Source organism: Trichoderma citrinoviride (genome assembly GCF_003025115.1).
Source record: "Trichoderma citrinoviride strain TUCIM 6016 unplaced genomic scaffold BBK36scaffold_10, whole genome shotgun sequence".
In the NCBI taxonomy this organism is placed as follows: domain Eukaryota; kingdom Fungi; phylum Ascomycota; class Sordariomycetes; order Hypocreales; family Hypocreaceae; genus Trichoderma; species Trichoderma citrinoviride.
The window spans coordinates 1,223,687-1,241,847 of record NW_020194718.1 but is presented as its reverse complement, the minus strand read 5'-3'; the positions used below and the strand labels follow the sequence as shown (position 1 = coordinate 1,241,847).

The following is an 18,161-nucleotide window of genomic DNA, read 5'->3' as shown; positions in this document are numbered from 1 at the left end:
GTGGAAGCCATCTGGGACATCACGATGAGCTTGATATCGCGACGGATGAAGGAGAGGCGGGCAGTTGAGAAGCAAAGGCAAAGGAATCAAGTATCTTGGAAGAGAAGAAAACAAAAGTCAGGGTTGAGGCCTGAGGCCTGATGCGAGAGAAGGGGAAAGCGGTGGCAGGTGCTTGACAGCTGGTTTGCCTGACGCCAGCTGCTGTCACCTGCACGCATGAAGCTGCATCGAACGTATATTCATCAAAACGCAACTGACTACTGACTGAATAGACGTGAGGCTTCTTCTAGGCCCTTCTCCGACTGTTTTATATGAATGGTACAAGGCACGCTGCCGAATGTCTGTTGCCGTCTACTTGCCCGACACGAATATGCACGTATCCCAAGTATCACAAGACTTGCCTGGCTGAAGGAAGACATGAGCTCTGGAGCTGATTCTGCTCAAATATTCTGCAAGTTGGATTGACTTCCATGGTAGTAATTCAGTGGTAGATCCTACAGAATACCCAATGAAAGCGCAGTTGGCCAATGCAACAGACGGCGACCTTGTATACAGACCTCTACTCAATCTCACAAGCAGTGGAATCGACGATGCTCTTCCAAGTGAATGGCCTGCAACATATGCGAGTCCAGCCTGCAGGAGAGAGAAGAATAAGCTCAGGAGTTGGCTTATATATAAGCATCTCCATCAAACAGAGATTAGCGCTGCCAAGACGTTACCATGCATACATAAATGCATGGAGTAATAGCTGCTCAGACAACTCTTTTCACTCTGTATTCTCATAGACAGCTCTTCTCATTCTCGTCGCAGACATAGGAGCAACAGTTGCCAACCTCATGCCTCCATTCCCAAATCCTGCAACTGACGAGATTTGATCAAGCTTCCCACCACCTCTCATCACACACTCCCGGGAATTCCGCCATACGAGAAGAGGAGTAATACCGCCGAACCAGCACCGACTGGGAGTTTGAGAGTTTGTCGTCTCGGCTACACCTCCGAGACCTCCCAAGGTGTATTCATATCTACGTAATTCCAATGATGTGATTCAGTCTTCCAATTTGATCACTCAATTGAAGTCAATTCGCAAGCTGAGGTCACGATTATGCAAAGGATCGATTGCCAGTATTTTCAAAGTGGTTTTTTTGAATTATTGGAATACCATACAATTCGACTGCTGATTCTTTTCAACACCTCACTCGAACCACTGCCATTACTTTTCACCTCACATCTTCCACAAAAGAGAAACACACCAGACTAGACAATTAAGATGAATTAAAAAAAAGACAAAAACTAACGCCGTCGTGTTGTCGTCCGGTTGGCAAGACAAGCACAATATTAATTAGTAGGTAGGTCCCGTGTATTGCGTAGATTTTCTCTTTTTTTCTGTTCTTTCTCGAATAATCTGGCGAAAACCTACTCCCCCCCTTTTCCTCTTCATCATCACTCTCATTCCACATCAAATTCCTCTCAATCCCTCGGATATGTAAAACGTTAAGGACAGAAAAGAAGGAGTATTAGTGGGTTGATATCAGACAAACTCCATCCATTATTGCGGCGTGCATGCTGGCTGTTTACAGCATCAGGACGGCGGCGGCAGCACCCAGGATGGGGGCCAGCAGCTTGGCATCAGCAGTAGGGGCGATGGCCAGGCCGGTGGAGGTGGAGGTGGAGGCAGAGGTGGTGGTGAAGACGCGGGTGGTGGGAGAGATGGTGGTTCCGGGGATGGTGGTGGCAGCCCGGGTGGTCTGGCTGTTGGTGGTGCCGGGGATGGTGGTGGCCGGCTCGGTGGTGCCCGACTCGACCGAGGTGACGGTGGTGCTGACGGGCACCGTCGTCGTCAGCGTCGTCGCGGAGCTGGTGGTGGTGCTGGCGCCGGTGCCGGTGGTGCTGCTGCCGGTCACGCTGGAGGCGACCGACGAGGCCGCGCTCTCGATGCTGCTGGCCACGGACGAGGCCTGCGAGGCCACGCTCGAGGCAATGGCGCTGCCCGAGGCGATGGCGGACGAGATCTCGGCCGACACGGACGACACGATGGGCGGCACGGACTGGCCGAGTGACTCTCCGGCGAAGAGGCCAAGGGCAACGACAGCGAGGGTTTGGGCCTTCATTGTGATGGGAACGATTGTGTGGGGTTTTTGGCTTTTTGTTGCTTTTGTTGGAGAGAAGAGAGCGAGAAGAGTGAGAGACAAAGAGGAGTGTAAGTCAGACGCTTGGCGAGCGGGTGGACTTGGGTGGTTTATATATGGGGGTATATATGTTGCTTCTCCTGGTGAGCAAAGGGGGTGAGTGAACAAGAGAAGATGTAATGGATCAAGATGGAGGGAGAGCACCAGCCCTTTAAACCGGCCAGCTTCCTCTGGCTACCTCGCCCTCCCTTGTCCGTCCGCAACAAGGAAAATCATGCAACAGCCACAGCTGGCGTGGATCCACGGGGGGGCGATGAGAGCAGAAAGCAGGAGAGAGAGAGGAGAGACGAGACACACACCACGGCTTCACACGAAGCACACACAGTGTGTTGACGTAGCCAGACCGAGCCGGCGTACCTTTTGCCCACGGGGAACGAACGGGGCACCGAAGTACTCTCCGGGGCAGATGACTGAGACGAGATACTTTGCATCCACACGTCCTTTTTGCCCGAGCTAGGGGGGGAGGAAGAGGCAAAGAGGCTGGGGATGGCCCGTACATACAGTATGACCGTACAGTCCTGAGTCCCCGTAACTTGTACGCCGTGGCAGAAGAGAACATGCCTCCCATTCAAGCCCCCGAGTCCACTCTCTGCCCACACAACCACGACGCTTTGTGCCTTCTGCTCACCCAGCTCCCCCATGCAGCAGGCAGCTTGGCAGCGAACAGCAGCCCGCCTCGTCTCTCTTGCAGGGATTATTCCCGGTGGCTTGCAACCGATCGGCGCTGGGCGTTACGCGGAGAGGAGACATGGCACGGTAATGGTGACGTATCCTCGGCATCCCGGCTCTGCGGGCGTTTGCAGCCATTCACAGAACCAAGAGTTGAGAGGATGATGATGCTTGCAGCAGATGAGATGGCACAATTGCCGGCGATCGGAGGGAGAATCGAATTCTCTTTCTTTGCGATGCAGAGCCTTTTTTGGTGTGTTGCGAATGTAATCTACCTAATTGGATTCATGGATTTTATTTTCTTCTCCCCCTCCCCCCTTGCTGGTTTCTGTTTTCGTCTTCGTCGAGGCTTTTCGAAGAGAAGCAGCTGCTTTCGTCTTTCTGATCACGGAATTGCGTCAACACTCTGTGACGTTGGATCCAGATTAGGCAATTCATAGTGCCAAAGCTGGGCAGCCAGGGGTGTTGTTGGCATGCAAATGCTACGGCAAAATGGCACGATGGTTGGAAGAATAGCTTGAATAGATGGCGAGCCTTCGCCTCGTATATCTGGCATCGCCTCGTCGATCTTGCCCTGTGCAAAGCAAACGAGCATAAATCATAACATAACAGAAACAGGCAATAAATAGAACACAGAAGAAAAATACGGAGCAGGGGCCAAGTCCTAGGGTTTCCAGACACTGTATACAACTATACAGTAAGCTGCTTGCCTCAAGGTTGTTTGCTTTGCTTTGCTTTTACTCCTGCTACCTCCTGTGCTGCACAGTGCTTCCTGTCTCACATGTCGTAATCCGCTGCGCCTCAGGGTGGACCAAAACCCTGAGCTTCCCCGTGGCTTTGGCCCTTTTTTATTCCTTGGCCGTTGGTCCTTTGTTTGTTTTCGTGTTATTCTTGTTACTATTCCTATTCTCTGCCCTTCTACATGCAGAGAGGGGGCGTAAGATGGTCTATACCAAGTACGTACTTCCGTACAAAGGCTGAAAGGAAACCAAGGAAGAAGGGAAAATAAGAGCCAAGTTTCGCGGATGGAATCATGACGTTGGTATGACCCGCCGCCCCGGAAAGCGAGTTGCAAGAAAGGGAAAAATTAGGAAACCAGAAGAAGGGAAAAAAACAAGATGGTGCAACAAGGACGGATGGATCCGCTCAATTGCTTTTCCTCCTCCCCTCGAAAAGAGAAGAAAGCTGTCAGCCCAAGCAGCAGCAAAAGTCGGGAGAAGCCTCTCAGAAGAGAAAAGAATGGCGGCTGAAAATCTGGCTAATGGCGAGGCGTCACCGAAGGCTGGGACGAACAGGTGAGGCGTTGGAGCGGCTCCAAAGCATAATCCTCTTCTCCTCTGTCTCTCTCTCTCTGCTTCACTCTCTTTTTGGTGTGAATTCTCGGCCTCCCATTTGCTTCTTCCCCCCCCCCAGAGCTGCCGTGTCTCTCGTAACGGCTTCTGGTCAAGTGTTGCTCTGATTGGGCCGTGATAAGGTTCCCTGGGAAGAAGAAACTGAAGATTGGTGGTACAATAGATACATGCGGCGTCCATACTGTACGTACGCGCAAGCCGCCCGTGGAATGAGGCGCATTCCCTTTCCTTGTGAGACTTGCAATTTCGAAGGTGCCTACGGAATTATGGAGTCGAAGGCTGCGATGGACTACTACAGTACACACGGGGGGGAGTTGGGCTGGAACAAGAGACAAGGAAGGGGGTTTGCATAATGCAGCTGAACATGAAGTAGTAGATCAAGTAGAAGCTGTCAAGGGAAGACGAAAAGAAGCACAAGAGTTGACGATAGAAGACAAGAACAAGGAAAAGGAAAAACGAAAACAGTGTTTCAAACTCGGTCCATCGAGACACTATCGTAAGCCCCGTCGCTCGTATCCCGAAACAGCCGTCAGCCACAGCCCGTCAACACCAGACCGAAACAGACCCCCCCCCCTTTTGCCACAGTATACACGCACCTCTCCGTACGAGTACACGAGTCATCTTCGTACAGGAAGCGCAAAACCAGAAGAGTAGAAAAAGATAGATGCACGGAAGTCGTACAAAACAGAAAGAGGAGAAAATGCCATTGCAATCCGTCGTGTGCAGCGCTTCGGACATTGGATCGTGAACCACAACCCGTACGAGTATAACCTCTTCTATGCTACCTCTCCCGGATCGACGAGTCCTCGAGCTCAAATAGCGTCTGGTGTATCAATGGCGAGTGCTCCTTCGCGGTATAGCCGGAAGCGTCGCTCTCCCTGCCCGTCGCGCCGCTGGCGCTCACCATGGACACAATCGGCCTGCCCGGCGTGGCTCCCGACGTGATGCTATGCTGCGACGGCGAGGCAGGGAGCTCCGAAATGACCGAATCGAGCCCCGGCGAAGGCTCTGCCTGCGGAATCTGCCCTGCTCCCCCTCTCGTGGCTCCCACGCCCAGCAGCGTGCCGTCGCGATGCTGCTCGGCCAGCGAATCCTCGCCCCCGTATTCGTCCTTCCGGCCACTGCCGCCATCCGCAGGAGCCATGTTGGTTGAGCTCCGCTTCTTGTGCTGCTTAAACAACCAGAAGAACAGAAAGGCGAACGCGCATACCGCCACTATGGCTCCCACTGCGATGCCTGCGATGGCGCCCTTGCTGAGCCCCGGATGCGCTGGAGGTGACACGGCATCAGGCTGAGTGCTGTCCTTTGGGGGGGCGTCCCCGGTCGTGCTCGCAGCGGCGGTGCTCAGGACCGTGCTCAACGTCGTCGAGGGAGCCGAGGCACTGCTCGTCGTCTTCGCCGCCGATGAAGATGATCCCCCGGAGGAAGCAGATGCGCCGCCAGACAGAAAGGGGGCTGCCCGTTGTTTGTTCCCCGCCAGAGTGGCCGCTCCGACCTTGCTCACCGGGCATCCCGTAGACTCGCACGCATTCTGCGAGCAGCAGCCCAGGAACGGCGGCGACGAGTCGCGGCACGTGTACCAGAGGAAGCCCGGGTCCAGGCAGTCCTGCGCCAGGATCTTGCTGTAGGCGTCGGAGCTGAAGGACCCCGGCCGGAGCTCGTCGTCCGGGCAGAGGCCGTCGGCGGTGGTGCACGGGTCGCTGGTGCAGCAGCCCATGAAGCGAGCTGGCTGGTCTTCGCAGATGTAGAAGCGGCCGCCCTTGGGGCACGAGAGGCCGAGATTGACGATTGGGTCGCCCATGATGCTTCTGCTTGCGCGTGGCTCTGCGTTTGTGGCCTTGCTTGCCAGGAGGTCGATATTGCTCGGGAGCTGTTTGATCAAGATTAACCCTGCAATCTTCGGATAAGAGAGCAGAATTACCGGCAGACGACGACAGATCGACTATGTCGTTTGATGTGTGAATGCCGATGCTGAAATGTCTGAGTTTGGGAAGCAGCAGCAGTCAGGCCAGGTAAACATACACTTCCCTCTTCTCATAACCCCGTCCGGCTCAGGAGATCAGTGACGCCCTTTCAGCAGAGCACAAGCGAGAGGTCCGGAGCACAGAACCGTGTTTGTCGAAACGGGACGGATGGGAAGACAAATGCCGCTTCTCTCCTGTCCTTTTTCCAGTTTCTCTCGTCAACAGGTAGAAGCGGATATTGAGCGTCTTCCTCTCCTTCTCTTGTCAAGTCCTGTCATGCGGTCTTCCGCCAACACCCGTCACTCCCAACCGAGGGGGGCAACACCTTTTAAGATCCTCATTCCGGATAATCTCCCGCCATGCCCGATACTGCTCCAACTGATTGCCCGAAAGCAGAAAATCACACTTCTCCGTGTGCATGTTATGCGATGTGCGTGTCCTTCCCACCCCATGTGCGAAGCTGGGCGATAATACGACAGTATGTTGGTTTGCGCGAGAAGTTCTTTTGGCCGAGTCCCGTCAGACAAACTGACCCCCCTTGTCATACCCAACTACTGGAGATATAAGAAGAGACAACGGTCCTTTCCTTCCTGTGTGTCCCCGGAGAGCAAGTGGCTCGTGTTGGTGGGATAGAACTGATTCGTGAGGAAAACAAGGTTTGGACGTGTTGGTGAGGGCAAGAGGATGCGGTGAGGCTTGCAGAGGATGGGATGTAGTGACCGACGAGATGCACATGTTGGTTGGCTGCTGGGCTTCGTTGGCCGGCCACAGCACACGAGGTGTCTGCATGTTGGTCGCTCCGTTGCAGAGAGCTCATTTCTCTTGGCTCGCCCCTGAAGTTGAATGAGAATGCTACCCTGCTGAGCTTGGCTGTCACGGGTGTCTGGATGACGCTTCCTGTGAGAAGACAGGACTTGAAGAGGTGAATACGTGATGCGTTGAAGTAAAGGCTGGTGGTTGAAAACAAAGGAGAAGTCGAGATGAGTTGCTGCAATATCTTTGTGCGATTCACAAGGCTTTCTACATCAGAAATAATCCCTGCAAACCCCCGTGTGAAGCCTGTCAGGGGTCATCGTGAAGAAGTGATGCACCAACAGCATCTTGCGAAACTCGGACCGTAATCAGGATATCACCCCCCATGCAATCACACGATAGGAAGCAGAAGCAGAAGCAGAGCCAATTCCAAATACGTATACTTCCCTTTGTATTATGTGTGATAATTACTGCATGTGGGTAGAGAGCTAGCTGAACATGTGCGTTCCTCTCACTCTCTACTATAAGTCAACATATAATGACATAAGGTAGGTAGCCCCCCCGATCTCCTTCATACGCTCAACGCATCTCAGCTCCCAATATCTCCGCCACAGCTCGGCAAACTACCATTTCTCGTCCAAACGGTCCTGTATGTCTCGTAGTCTTGTCGCAACCGCCGACATAAACTGCCGCAACTCGCTCTGTAAGACACATAGAGCCTGATTGTTCCCTTGCGATAGCCTCGCACATTTTCTCCAGGTTTGTATCCTGACCCTGCTGCAACAACTCAATAGCTTCTTGGTTGATCTTGGCTCATGAGTAACCCTTTTCGGGATCTTTTTTCCATCCAGTTTTGCTCGCTTCGGAGGACCTATTCCCGCTGTTCCCAAGACCTTCATCCCTTAGACAAGAGAGACATCAAAGCCATGGGATTTGATATCCGCAAGCAGGCGCTCTAATGGCGATGCATATGTGACATCGTTGATGCGGTTTATACCATTTCCTGCCATTATGATACCAGCAGGGCGCCCATCCATATCCCAGACGCATGAACCGGAATCGCCAGGTTCGCAAAAAGTTGCACTGCGGTCCCTTGCTCTGGGAACTGAAATGATTGGCCATTCTTCGCTTACGTTCTTTCTTTCTCCATCTGGAGTTTCCGTAGTAGTGCGAACAACCGACTTGAGGGTGTTGCCAAGACCCATGGTCAAGTTACTTGTTGCGCCAAACTTGGCCACGCATATTGCCGGCTCGTCCATGTAGGCAGCAGTACCGGGAGGGTTGAAAAGTTCTTCGTAAGGAACGACTTCTTTCGAGAGGTTAAAGCATCCATCATCCATGTCTGGGGGTACTGGATCTGCAAGTCCTTTCCATCCAGGCTCGCCCTTGTTGATAAGAAACCGGAGTTGTTGCCTTGATCCAATGAATATTCTGTTCTTGATAGAATCTAGCGGAGCTTCGTGGCTGGCAGGCTGCAACTCGACCAAGGCCCAGTCTCTGAGCCACTCGCGGCCACCTTCAGTAGTGGTGCATGAAAACTCAGGCGAATAGAGGACCTCGCCAATCACTCTTGACGAAGCAGCTGTGAAAGGTCTCATGGTGTCTCTAAGGAGCAGGGCGCTGCTGCCTTTCTTTGTCTCATCTGCAGTTCGAGCTTCATATCCCTTTAACCTGCTCTCGAATGTATGTTGGTCGACCTGGATAATGTCTTTGAAGGGGCCAAACTCCGGGCGACGGTATGCCTCCACGCCCTGTGTTTTGGAATGGATGACGACGTGGCGACAGGTCAGTGCCACAAGCCTAGGTCTGCCCTCGGGGGAAGAAGGGGGAAGCGAGAGGTAGATGCCTTTAGTTCCGACATGGTTAGGCATATCTTTGATCGCAATTCGAGTTCCAAGGTGGTCGGTGAGCTGAGCGTGCTCTACTCCATCTTCATGTTCAGCTGTAAATAGTTCTGGAAACTTTGATGAGAGCTGGAAGGTTGCTTTTTTCTCATCAGGCTCGGTGAGAAAGGCAACAACGGACTCGCGAACTTCGCACTCGATGCCATGGATACCGTGCTGCTCCAGAATAGACTTGCATCGCACTGCAACAGGATACGCTTGGTTCCAGGAAACAGTGTCTGGCGTAACAGCCACCATGAGCGTGATGGGAGATTGTTCGTGAACATAACCAACCCGCAGGATGTCAATGGCATGCCAATCGATGTCGCTGACCGCGTCCGTGATCTGGACCCTCAGAGAAGAGGTCGCATCGTTCCAAAGCTGGTTGAGCAGAGGGTGCCTTCCAGCGGGTCGGAGCATTTTCCGATACATGTTCAGAGTGCCTGTAAAAGTGGTAGGCCCAGGCATCTGCGGATTCACCCAGACATTGCTGCTCGTGCGAGCAACGAGCTTTGGACAGGACGGGAGCCCATAGTAGTAGAGCTCCTGCTCCTCGGCACCTGGAGGCATTGCCTGCATCTTCAAATCTACAGACCTTGCTTGCAAGCGGCGCTTTGTTGGGCTTGTGGCAATTGAGCGAGTGTTTGTCGTCGTCCTCTAGACGTGCGATCGTTGCTCACATGCATCAGCTGACGTGCTTCGGCGAGGCTTCCGTTTCGCAGGCGAGACGAGGTTGTTGTCGTGCGTTTCAGTCGATGCCATTTTGCTCGAGGGAGCCCAAGTTTATATCTGTTTCCAGTCCGAGAATTAAGCCAAGAATTAAGGATGTAGCATGTGGAAGCGGGCAGTGAATCAGAGTTTAGGGCTGCGAACTTACATGTAGGTACAGTACCTGGGGTGATACCAGCACTGCCTTGCATCAATGTACCTGGACACTCAAGCGGTATACCTCAAGGTACTTAGGTAGTGCTCTGGACGAGGGCTGAAAAGAAACACAGCAGGGAACATGAAGGTTGAGAGGCAGCGACAGCAACAGAGCGAGTGGAAGTGGAAAGTTGCGGCTCGAATGGGCGGGTTTCTACGCGCTCCTGGCCGAGTCACCTGCGAACGGATTTGAGAGGCAACTTTGCAGAGTAGGTAGCCTTCAGGTTATCTCTCTGCCTCCTTTTCTTTTGTTAAATGAACCTACAGGCAGAGAGAAATCCAAGACAATTGTCGATGCTATCCGGGATTGTGACATCATGCCTGATGCAGCGTCCTCCAGTTTCACGCCTGACGATTGCTTGACCACAGTGAGTACATATGGACAAATACTTATTGGTTGAGGATTCATGCTAAATGCTCGCTATAGGGACCTTTATATCTCCGGTGCCCTCACAAGCCGCACTCTCTTTATGAACATTGTTTATATGGAACATATACTATACAAACATTATCAGATCCTACTCTTCGTCTATACTTGCCCACCCACAGGTTCATGCAAGATAACTGTTCCCGTCCGGCGGGGGATTCTACAACTATGGTTATGTACATCAGGACATGATAGGAAATGTATACAAGTCGCAGTCCGCTATGACCACAAAGCTACCACTTCAACTCCCCCCTTTAGTTGATAGACCAGTCGAAGCCAGGGATCAGGGTTCCGTCGTTGTCGTGTCCGCCGAAAGCCTCCCACAGGTCAAGAGTCATGTCGATGGAGTTGTCGACGCTGAGGTTGCGGTCCGCAACGACGGCCTGGCGGGTGACGCCGTTGTTGGTCATGGTGATGACCTTTGCGCAGAGGGCGTTGTTCTGGGCGGCGCCGAACTGGTCAAAGACGCTGGCGGGCATGGCGACCAGGGGCATGCTGGGGTCGACCTGGTTGGCGAAGTAGGTGCTGAGGCCGCAGGCGCCGGACTGGTAGAGGATCTGGCGGGGGCCGGCTGGGTCGCCGAACATGAAGATGGAGCCGTTCTGGTCGGTGCCAGAGGCGATGTCGCGCGTCTGGACGGTGGGAGCCGCGGAGGCAGTCAGGGCCAGCACGGAGGCGGCAATGGCGAGAGAGAACTGCATGGTGAAGGTTTGTATTGGAGTTTGTTCTTGTTGTTGCGATTGTGGTTATCGTGATGCAATGAGTGATGAATGAAATCGGATAGGAGCAGACACGGCCACTCGCTTATATACAAATCTTGATCGCATCGTCTCCTTGTCAACTTTCCCGTATAGTCCAAGGCATGTCCTCCTTCTAGCCTTGCCATCACGGCCTTGCCGGCATCCTCCTCGTGGTTTCAGAAGATTTTGCTCGGCCAAAACCCTCGCTGAGATCTTGGAGCTTCTGCTTTGGTGTTTAGTGCTCAGTGGAGCTTGAAAGAAGCGGATTACCACCGAGGGCTCTAGGCTTGTCGAGATTGCCTAAAGAAGAAGTTGAGTACTCTGCTGTTTTACATCTAACATGATGATCTACATCAGCTGATTCTGGGGCAGTTTGACAGAGGTTCAAGAGAAAAAGCTTTGACATGGCTCGCAGGAGATGATGCGGCCAAGGAGAGATACTCAGACATGTTTCTTGAAGCAGAAACTCCTTCTAGAAGGAAACAAAAAGGCACTCAAAGAGCTGACAAACGAGAACGCAAGACACTTTTTTGTGCTTTTGGGTTCGTCGTAGGGCTTGTTTCGGTTCCAGGCAACCGTTCGATCTGAGACAGGGGTAATGCCTGGTAAGCACAGGGATGTCATCTCAAACCCCATGCCTGCACATGGCAGAAGGCGTGGTTACAGGACATGCTGCGCATTGAATAACACGCTATTGGTACGTCGTTGTACCTGTGCGCTTTCCTGATGTGTACCATTTGAGAGTTATTTATATGATCTATAGTCAAGCTGACGCTTATAGTAGATATATTTTGCAAGCGTAACGTATGATATCTCGGCAATGGCATACGGATGTGCTTGTATATACTCGCTGTTCAGGATTTGCAAAGATGACGACCGAATGAGCTGCTTGGCCACGAATACCGACTATTTCAGGCATCAGCATCGTGGACATAGCCTCATGTAACCCCCTGCTGGAATCAATGACTCTGCCTCAGACGTGAGGTAGGATTCAGTGTATCAGAGTATCAACGACTCCCGAGTTGCCACTTGGAGTGCTTTGAGGATGGCGGCGATTATTCTTCTTATAGTCACCCATGACGAACTCACCACTATTGGTCGAATTTCACCTTCTCTTTTCACCCCGATGAAGACTATCAAAGCCTCATCACCCGCTAGCAATCCCTCCTAGGTACACTATATGGTAACTTCTCCAGACTGATCCCCGTCTCCGAGGTAGGATGCCTCTTGGCCATGATCTTGAATGTGCTTAATCAAGAGGTTCGCTCCGTGTAAGATTGAAGCGGCTGCCAAAGGCGGCTCTACGAATACATGTTCCTCCGAAGCACTCATCATTCGAGAAAAGGTCTCATTTGTGCATACTTACATGATAGTATTACAGCAGAGGGCGGACTTCCATATGCTGGATCTGGGAAGGGCGTGCTCGATATTCCTACATGATGTTGAGAGACCTGATACCCACTGGTTCCATCCACCTTGTCGCGACGTCTCAGGGCTGCCTGCCACACAGCCCAAGCAAATGGGAGGCATACTCGAAATGTGCCATCATTTCTTGCGCAACATGGATTCTAGGGCTTCATGTTCCGTAGACTTATGGTCGCCCATGTCGTGCGCGGTTGAAGAGCCTACTGCCCCATTGTAGAAGGACGAAATGTAAACCAAGGGACAAGCCAAAAACGAGTCTCAACTAGATCAACAGCATTGAACGACTTCAAGGTTGCGCGAATTGGGTAGCAGCTCAGTAATCATTATCCACAGTAGAAGTATCCTGAAGATCATATTAGGTACAGCAGGAATCCGTGTCGGGGCAAGTTACCCCAGCCTGGCGTTCGATGGTATTAAGAGCTTGCCGTATAGTTCTCATGATACGAGACAACTACAAGGAGCAAGAGGAATGCAAATTATAGTATGGGCCCTTGGACATGTTTGTCTGGTGAGAATGCGTTGAGTTTCAAGCAGAACCGCCGAGATCCTGCATCTACCCTAGACTAGAACATAGCGAGATCAAGTCATTTTCTAAGTTGATCATATGGGTTAAAGAAGAAAAAAAAAAACGATTTATATCATGTACAGAATGCCCCTTTTCCACCTTTGTGCTCAAAATTTCCCGCAGTAAAGCGCTTGCTCGTCAGCATGTAATGCTTGGTTGAAAGAGCCAGTCACCCTTAAACTCGTCATGACAAGCAGTCAACCCTCTTTAGATCCCATGACATGCCGCCATCTTGTTCTCTCCTGTAGACTAAACAATTCGGCCTGGGTTCTCATAATAACAGAGTACGTTAGAGAAGTCTGGATGCGTCTTTGTTTCAGTATCGCTTGTCAACTCAGCGTCAGTCAAAGTGGCATGTGACTGTATCTCCAACCTGATCGTCCCAGAAGCGGCCGTGGCGGTGAGATGGGACTTGATCGGCATCTGCGTCTCGTCATGAAGACAGAACTCGGACCCTGAATCATTCGAACGTTGGCGGAACCTGCCCTTGTGATCAATGCCCTCTGAAAAGATCAACATCTCAAGTCTCTTGGCGGTAGTTGTAGAATGGGCTGCTCGAACTGCACTATGCCAATCGTTTTCACTGTAATTTAGAGTTCCCAGCTCCCAATCAGGCATGTGCATGTCTTGTTTATGCTGGCTCTCTGTGTGAGGCCGATGCGGCTCTGCCTTGGAATATGCAACCACCACATGGAAGATTCCGGGGATTGGACGTGGACGTGTGAACGAGACTGCTCTCGACTCTCAACTGCAGGTCAGATCTCACCGCACTTTGGCAAATGTGATTCGTCTATAAACTACTGCAAGCAAAGAAAGTGCATAACAAGTACCTTTGACATAACCTTGCCAGCCCTGATTCTAACCACTCCCATGAATATGGACATTAAGCCGTTGCACTAGCCCTGGCATAAGCGTGCCTTTGGATCTCATCTTCCTCATCTCGAGGTACCCTGCTTCGTCAAGGCGCTTTAACCGTGCTTCATAAAGTTGAGAAAGGCCTTTGCAATGACAACACCGTCGTGATCGTTAGGCGCGCGCTTCATGGCCTCGTTGTAGACATCGTCGGCAAAGATGCCGGCTTTGTGTCGGTTGGTGAGGATCTCGGAGATGATTTCTCCGGTGAACTCGGGGTGGCCCTGGACGGAGATGTACCGACCAGGGCTGTACATGGCTTGGACTGGGCACATGTCATTGCCGCCGAGAGGGATGGAATCCTTGGGGAATTCTAGAACAACATCACGGTGCATTTGATGGATGCGCTGCATGAGATAATTTACGTCAGCGCAAGCAATTTCGGAACAAAGGATGAGATGAGAGTCGAAAAAATTGAGAACTGAGAACTGAGAACTGCGAGAGACTCACCATCTTGTCGAGCTTGAAAATGTCCTTGCCCTTGTCGGTCAGGTCAACCTCGGTGACGGCAACCTCCCAGCCCTTATCACTCCTGCCGAGGCGCGCGCCCATGGCCCTGCCAATGATTTGGTGGCCAAAGCACACGCCCACGACTCTGATGCGGCCGGTGTCAATGGCCTGCCTGGTGTACTCCACCAGCTTGAGAATCCAGGGGTCGTCCTCGTATGCCGTGTGACGCGAGCCGGTGATGAGAATGGCGTCGACCTCGTCCAGCGGCGGGTACGAGTCCATGTCGTCGACAATGTTGTGCGCCGTGACCGTGGCCACCTCGGACAGCTGGCGCGGCGGATCCATGGCCTCCGCCCCCGCCGTCAACAGCGCGGTGAAGACGCCGCTGAAGCCGCCATACTTGGCCTTTGTGTTTGGCTGCGGCGTGTCGGCCTCGAGGATGACCAGCCGGAGAGGCTGGGACGAGCCGGATGCGGGCCCAGAGCCGGACCCGGAGATGGCCTCGGCCGTCATGTTTCGGAGCAGGGTTAGACGGAGCGGAGCGGAGACGGTTCGCTTAGAGCTAGTAGCAGCAGTAGCACGGAGGACTAGTTGCACAGCGTGTCTGGACTTGAGCCGTGGTTATTGGAGGGAAAGTTGGTTGGGCGATAGAAGGTGCGTCAGACCAAAGGGATGGAATGGCTCGACCCTGCGGCAAAACGGGAGAAGAGCGATGCGAGGAGGGGGTCCAAGTAAGGGAGCCGACTAATGGCATCTGGCCTTCGAGAATGGCTTGGGCCTCGGGCCTCCGAATCGTGGAGCATCGTGGAGCATCGTGGAGTATCGCGGCCGATAGCGGGGGAGTCGTGAGCAGGAGGACGTGAGAGGCCATTAGACGGTGTAGGGATCTGGTGGTGGCGGGCAGGGGGGAATGTTGTTCCGGGGCTGAAGCGGCGAATCGGGTCTCGCGATGGCGTCGGTTCCTGAAAATAGCGTGGGATTCGGGCCAATGGCGAGGCGGTGCGTGTTTGGCCGGCATGGTCGCCTGCTCAGATAGAGAAGAGAAGCGTTGATGGAGGCTGATGCAAGCCGGCAGAGTGAGCACGCGGACGCTGGACGAGGTGGTGGCACAAGCACGGGCACCGCATGGACGGGGGATTGCTGAGACACACAGGCAGAGGCAGCGAGGAGGCAACAGAACATGCGGCTATCCGAATAGCGGCATATCATGTCGCCCACATGCATGGATGGCTGTACGAGGGCGTCGTCGTCCGGAGCACTCTGCCCTTGGTCTCTCACCTCTCACATGCTCCGAGTCGTGTCTGGGTCTGGACAATGTTGAGCAGCGTTCCATGTCCGGGCTGCCGGAGCCGCCATCTGAGCAGCGGTCCGAGCTCCGTAATCGAGGAAACGTTGGATGGGGGTTCCATCTTCTAGAAGGCCTGATGGAACAGAGGAAACGTCAGTGATGGGTATCTACCTAAGGTAGTCAAGGGAGTAATTAGAGTACAGTACTAGCAGAGGGCTGGCGGATGCTACCATGGCATACCTCGCACTCCTTGCCCATCGAGTACTCGTGCCCTCTCCCTGCCTCTCTCGACTCGCGATGGTGTAGTTGTACTTGCTGCTGCTGCTGTACCTGCAGATACACAGCAGCAGCATCGTTGCCTCAGGTACTCCATACAGGAGACAAGAGAACATGACGATGGCCTCGATTGACTGACCCTCGAGTAACCGAGGCTGACGGGGCTATCGATAACGGTTGGGCATGGCAGCAGCTCGTTGACACCCGGAAACTGCAAGCACGACGCACTGCATATTGCTTCGTCTCCTGATTCTGTCTCGTGCATCTGCACAAAATGCCTTCTCTCTGCTTCTCCGCCTCTCTCTCTCACTCTCTCACTTCTCGCCTGCTTCATACCTTAGCAATTGCAGTCAATTGCTCTCACTGCATCTCTCGCCAGATGCGCCATGATGTGGTGCGCATGCTGTATCACTTGCTGTTCTCCGGACAGGAGATACAGCCACTTGCACGCACTTGCACGCCTGCGCACATGTCGCCGTCGTCCGAGTCGCACGCTGTCCCCCGTTTAAACGACTCGATAAACGGCATTATCTCGAGGTCATCTGTCTTTCCCCTCCCTGCAGTGCAACATGTAATTATGCGGGGTGCGTTTGTGGTTGGCCTTTGAAGCCTCTCTCCCCCACATGCGCTCTATCCAGTATCAGAGCTCGGCTGATGAGAGACGTCTGCTCGGCGCCATGGTGGCAAATCGCGGTGAGAGTGTCAGATGGAACAAGAGCAGAATGGGAAGACGAAGACAGAGGATGAGCATCATGATGAGGAAGCAGGCCATTGCCGGATCAGCCGCCGGAATTGAGTGCCAAATCTCAGATCTCGATATGCCCTGACGATGCGGCATCACGCGGTGGCCACTTCGGCCTCTGCCTCGCTCAGCCCGTGATTGACACTCTCAGCCCGCGGCACTGCTGCTGCTGCCCGGATGGTCACAGCAAGGTCGTCACATCGTGCTGCCGGCACGACTCGCGAGTGGCGTGGAGTGGACGAATGGCTGGCCGACACACACCACGCTGGCACCATGGCAAGCATAGGCTATTGATGCAACGATCGCTATTCTTATCGAGCCAACTGGATATTCACCTGGATAATGTGCTGCTGGTGGCAACGGCCTGGAGCTGGAGCTCGTCGTATTCACGCCTCTCTCGCCGTTGCATTTCCGCTCATTGTACGATAATTGACGAGGGAGAAATCAGCATTGGGAATACCTGCATCTCGCCTCTGCTCTGTGCAGCTGCTCCATCGACTGATTATTTGTACAGAATGACGGGCGAATGAGGCCGGCAGAGGGTAAAGGCGAAAAGCGGCGCATCGCAGCACTGTTGCGAGCTTGTGATAGGCAAGGCTGAGGGACTGAAGGACATGTCGACTCCAGACGACTGCACGGCATCAGGGAATTCCCAATTGCCCTCTGCCATTGGTGATTATTTCGCGATACAGAATGCTACCCTGATGGATGCTCATGCTCGTGTTCTTCTTCCCTCGTCTTCTTCCCGAGCAGGCAGGCCAATGACACGCTGCCTCGTCAGGTCGAAGAATTATGATTATGCAGCCGCAATGCACGCATCTAGACCACAGTGCAAATCTGCATGGTTGGGCCTCGTGCGTGTCATCCGTTCACTTGAGCGATGAATGAGGAGGAGACAACAAACCGAGACCAGCACGGGAGGAATAGTAACGCACATGTCGAATCGAATCCCCCGCCCCGGTGCTATTTTCCGAGAGAGACACGCTCAAGCGAGCGAGTGGTCTCTGCCTTTGCCTGGAGTTGGGCAGCCATGGGGCGCCCCATCGATCGTGCCGATGCGGATTTGCTGTTCGCTCCTTTCATCTAGCTGCAGCCACACGTTGCTGATGTGTCAACGGCCAGCTTCTTATCCTTTAGGCTGTCGTCCAATCAGCCTGCCAGCGCATTCGGCAGCGGCCAGCCTGGGTTTAGAGCGGCGCTCCGGCGGTGACTTGTTCACGGCTGGTGCCACCCAAGATCCAGCGCCAAGGCCGTGTGGTCCAGGGGAAGAGAAGAGAACAGTCTCTGTCATCAAGAGGGAGAGGGAGAGAGCGTGGAGAGATTGACAAGAGATTGACACGGCCAGACGGGCGCTCCTTACCAAGTGTGGTGTAGTTCTGCCTGGACAGAGCACGAAAATCAGCTGCTGTCAGTGCTATTTCCAGTGAGGCGGCGCACCCGTTCCCCAGCCCAGGAGGCTGGCGGAAGACGTGTGACTTTTCTGGCGCTGTCTCGTGTGCTGTTTGTTGCGGCGCAAGCCACGCCATACTTGTACTGATTCCTACCGCCCTGGCGTCTCAGACTGGGCCGGGACGGTTGGCTTACAGCTGGGACCGCTGCCATGTG

At 53.4% G+C, this 18,161-nt stretch overlaps 5 protein-coding genes across 5 annotated transcripts; all 5 read right to left on the bottom strand.

The window, feature by feature from the left end:
* Positions 1 to 1,571: 1,571 nt before the first annotated feature.
* BBK36DRAFT_1177616 (hypothetical protein) lies at positions 1,572 to 2,108 on the bottom strand (the record flags this gene model as incomplete). Its single annotated transcript, XM_024896073.1, has 1 exon — positions 1,572 to 2,108. The coding sequence occupies one exon, from the start codon at positions 2,106 to 2,108 to the stop codon at positions 1,572 to 1,574; it is 537 nt and encodes a 178-aa protein (XP_024748166.1).
* Positions 2,109 to 4,988: 2,880 nt separating this feature from the next.
* On the bottom strand, positions 4,989 to 6,008 carry BBK36DRAFT_21576 (hypothetical protein; the record flags this gene model as incomplete). Its single annotated transcript, XM_024897919.1, has 1 exon — positions 4,989 to 6,008. One exon carries the CDS (start codon positions 6,006 to 6,008, stop codon positions 4,989 to 4,991), a length of 1,020 nt encoding a protein of 339 aa, XP_024748165.1.
* A 1,818-nt stretch (positions 6,009 to 7,826) lies between these two features.
* On the bottom strand, positions 7,827 to 9,377 carry BBK36DRAFT_1170516 (hypothetical protein; the record flags this gene model as incomplete). Its single annotated transcript, XM_024895456.1, has 2 exons — positions 7,827 to 8,675; positions 8,784 to 9,377. The coding sequence occupies 2 exons, from the start codon at positions 9,375 to 9,377 to the stop codon at positions 7,827 to 7,829; spliced, it is 1,443 nt and encodes a 480-aa protein (XP_024748164.1).
* Positions 9,378 to 10,412: 1,035 nt separating this feature from the next.
* On the bottom strand, positions 10,413 to 10,859 carry BBK36DRAFT_1161004 (hypothetical protein; the record flags this gene model as incomplete). The annotated part of the gene is made up of 1 exon (XM_024894338.1): positions 10,413 to 10,859. One exon carries the CDS (start codon positions 10,857 to 10,859, stop codon positions 10,413 to 10,415), a length of 447 nt encoding a protein of 148 aa, XP_024748163.1.
* Positions 10,860 to 13,636: 2,777 nt separating this feature from the next.
* BBK36DRAFT_1135936 (class I glutamine amidotransferase-like protein) lies at positions 13,637 to 14,763 on the bottom strand (the record flags this gene model as incomplete). The annotated part of the gene is made up of 2 exons (XM_024892810.1): positions 13,637 to 14,147; positions 14,251 to 14,763. The coding sequence occupies 2 exons, from the start codon at positions 14,761 to 14,763 to the stop codon at positions 13,857 to 13,859; spliced, it is 804 nt and encodes a 267-aa protein (XP_024748162.1). The 3' UTR covers positions 13,637 to 13,856.
* Positions 14,764 to 18,161: the final 3,398 nt, after the last annotated feature.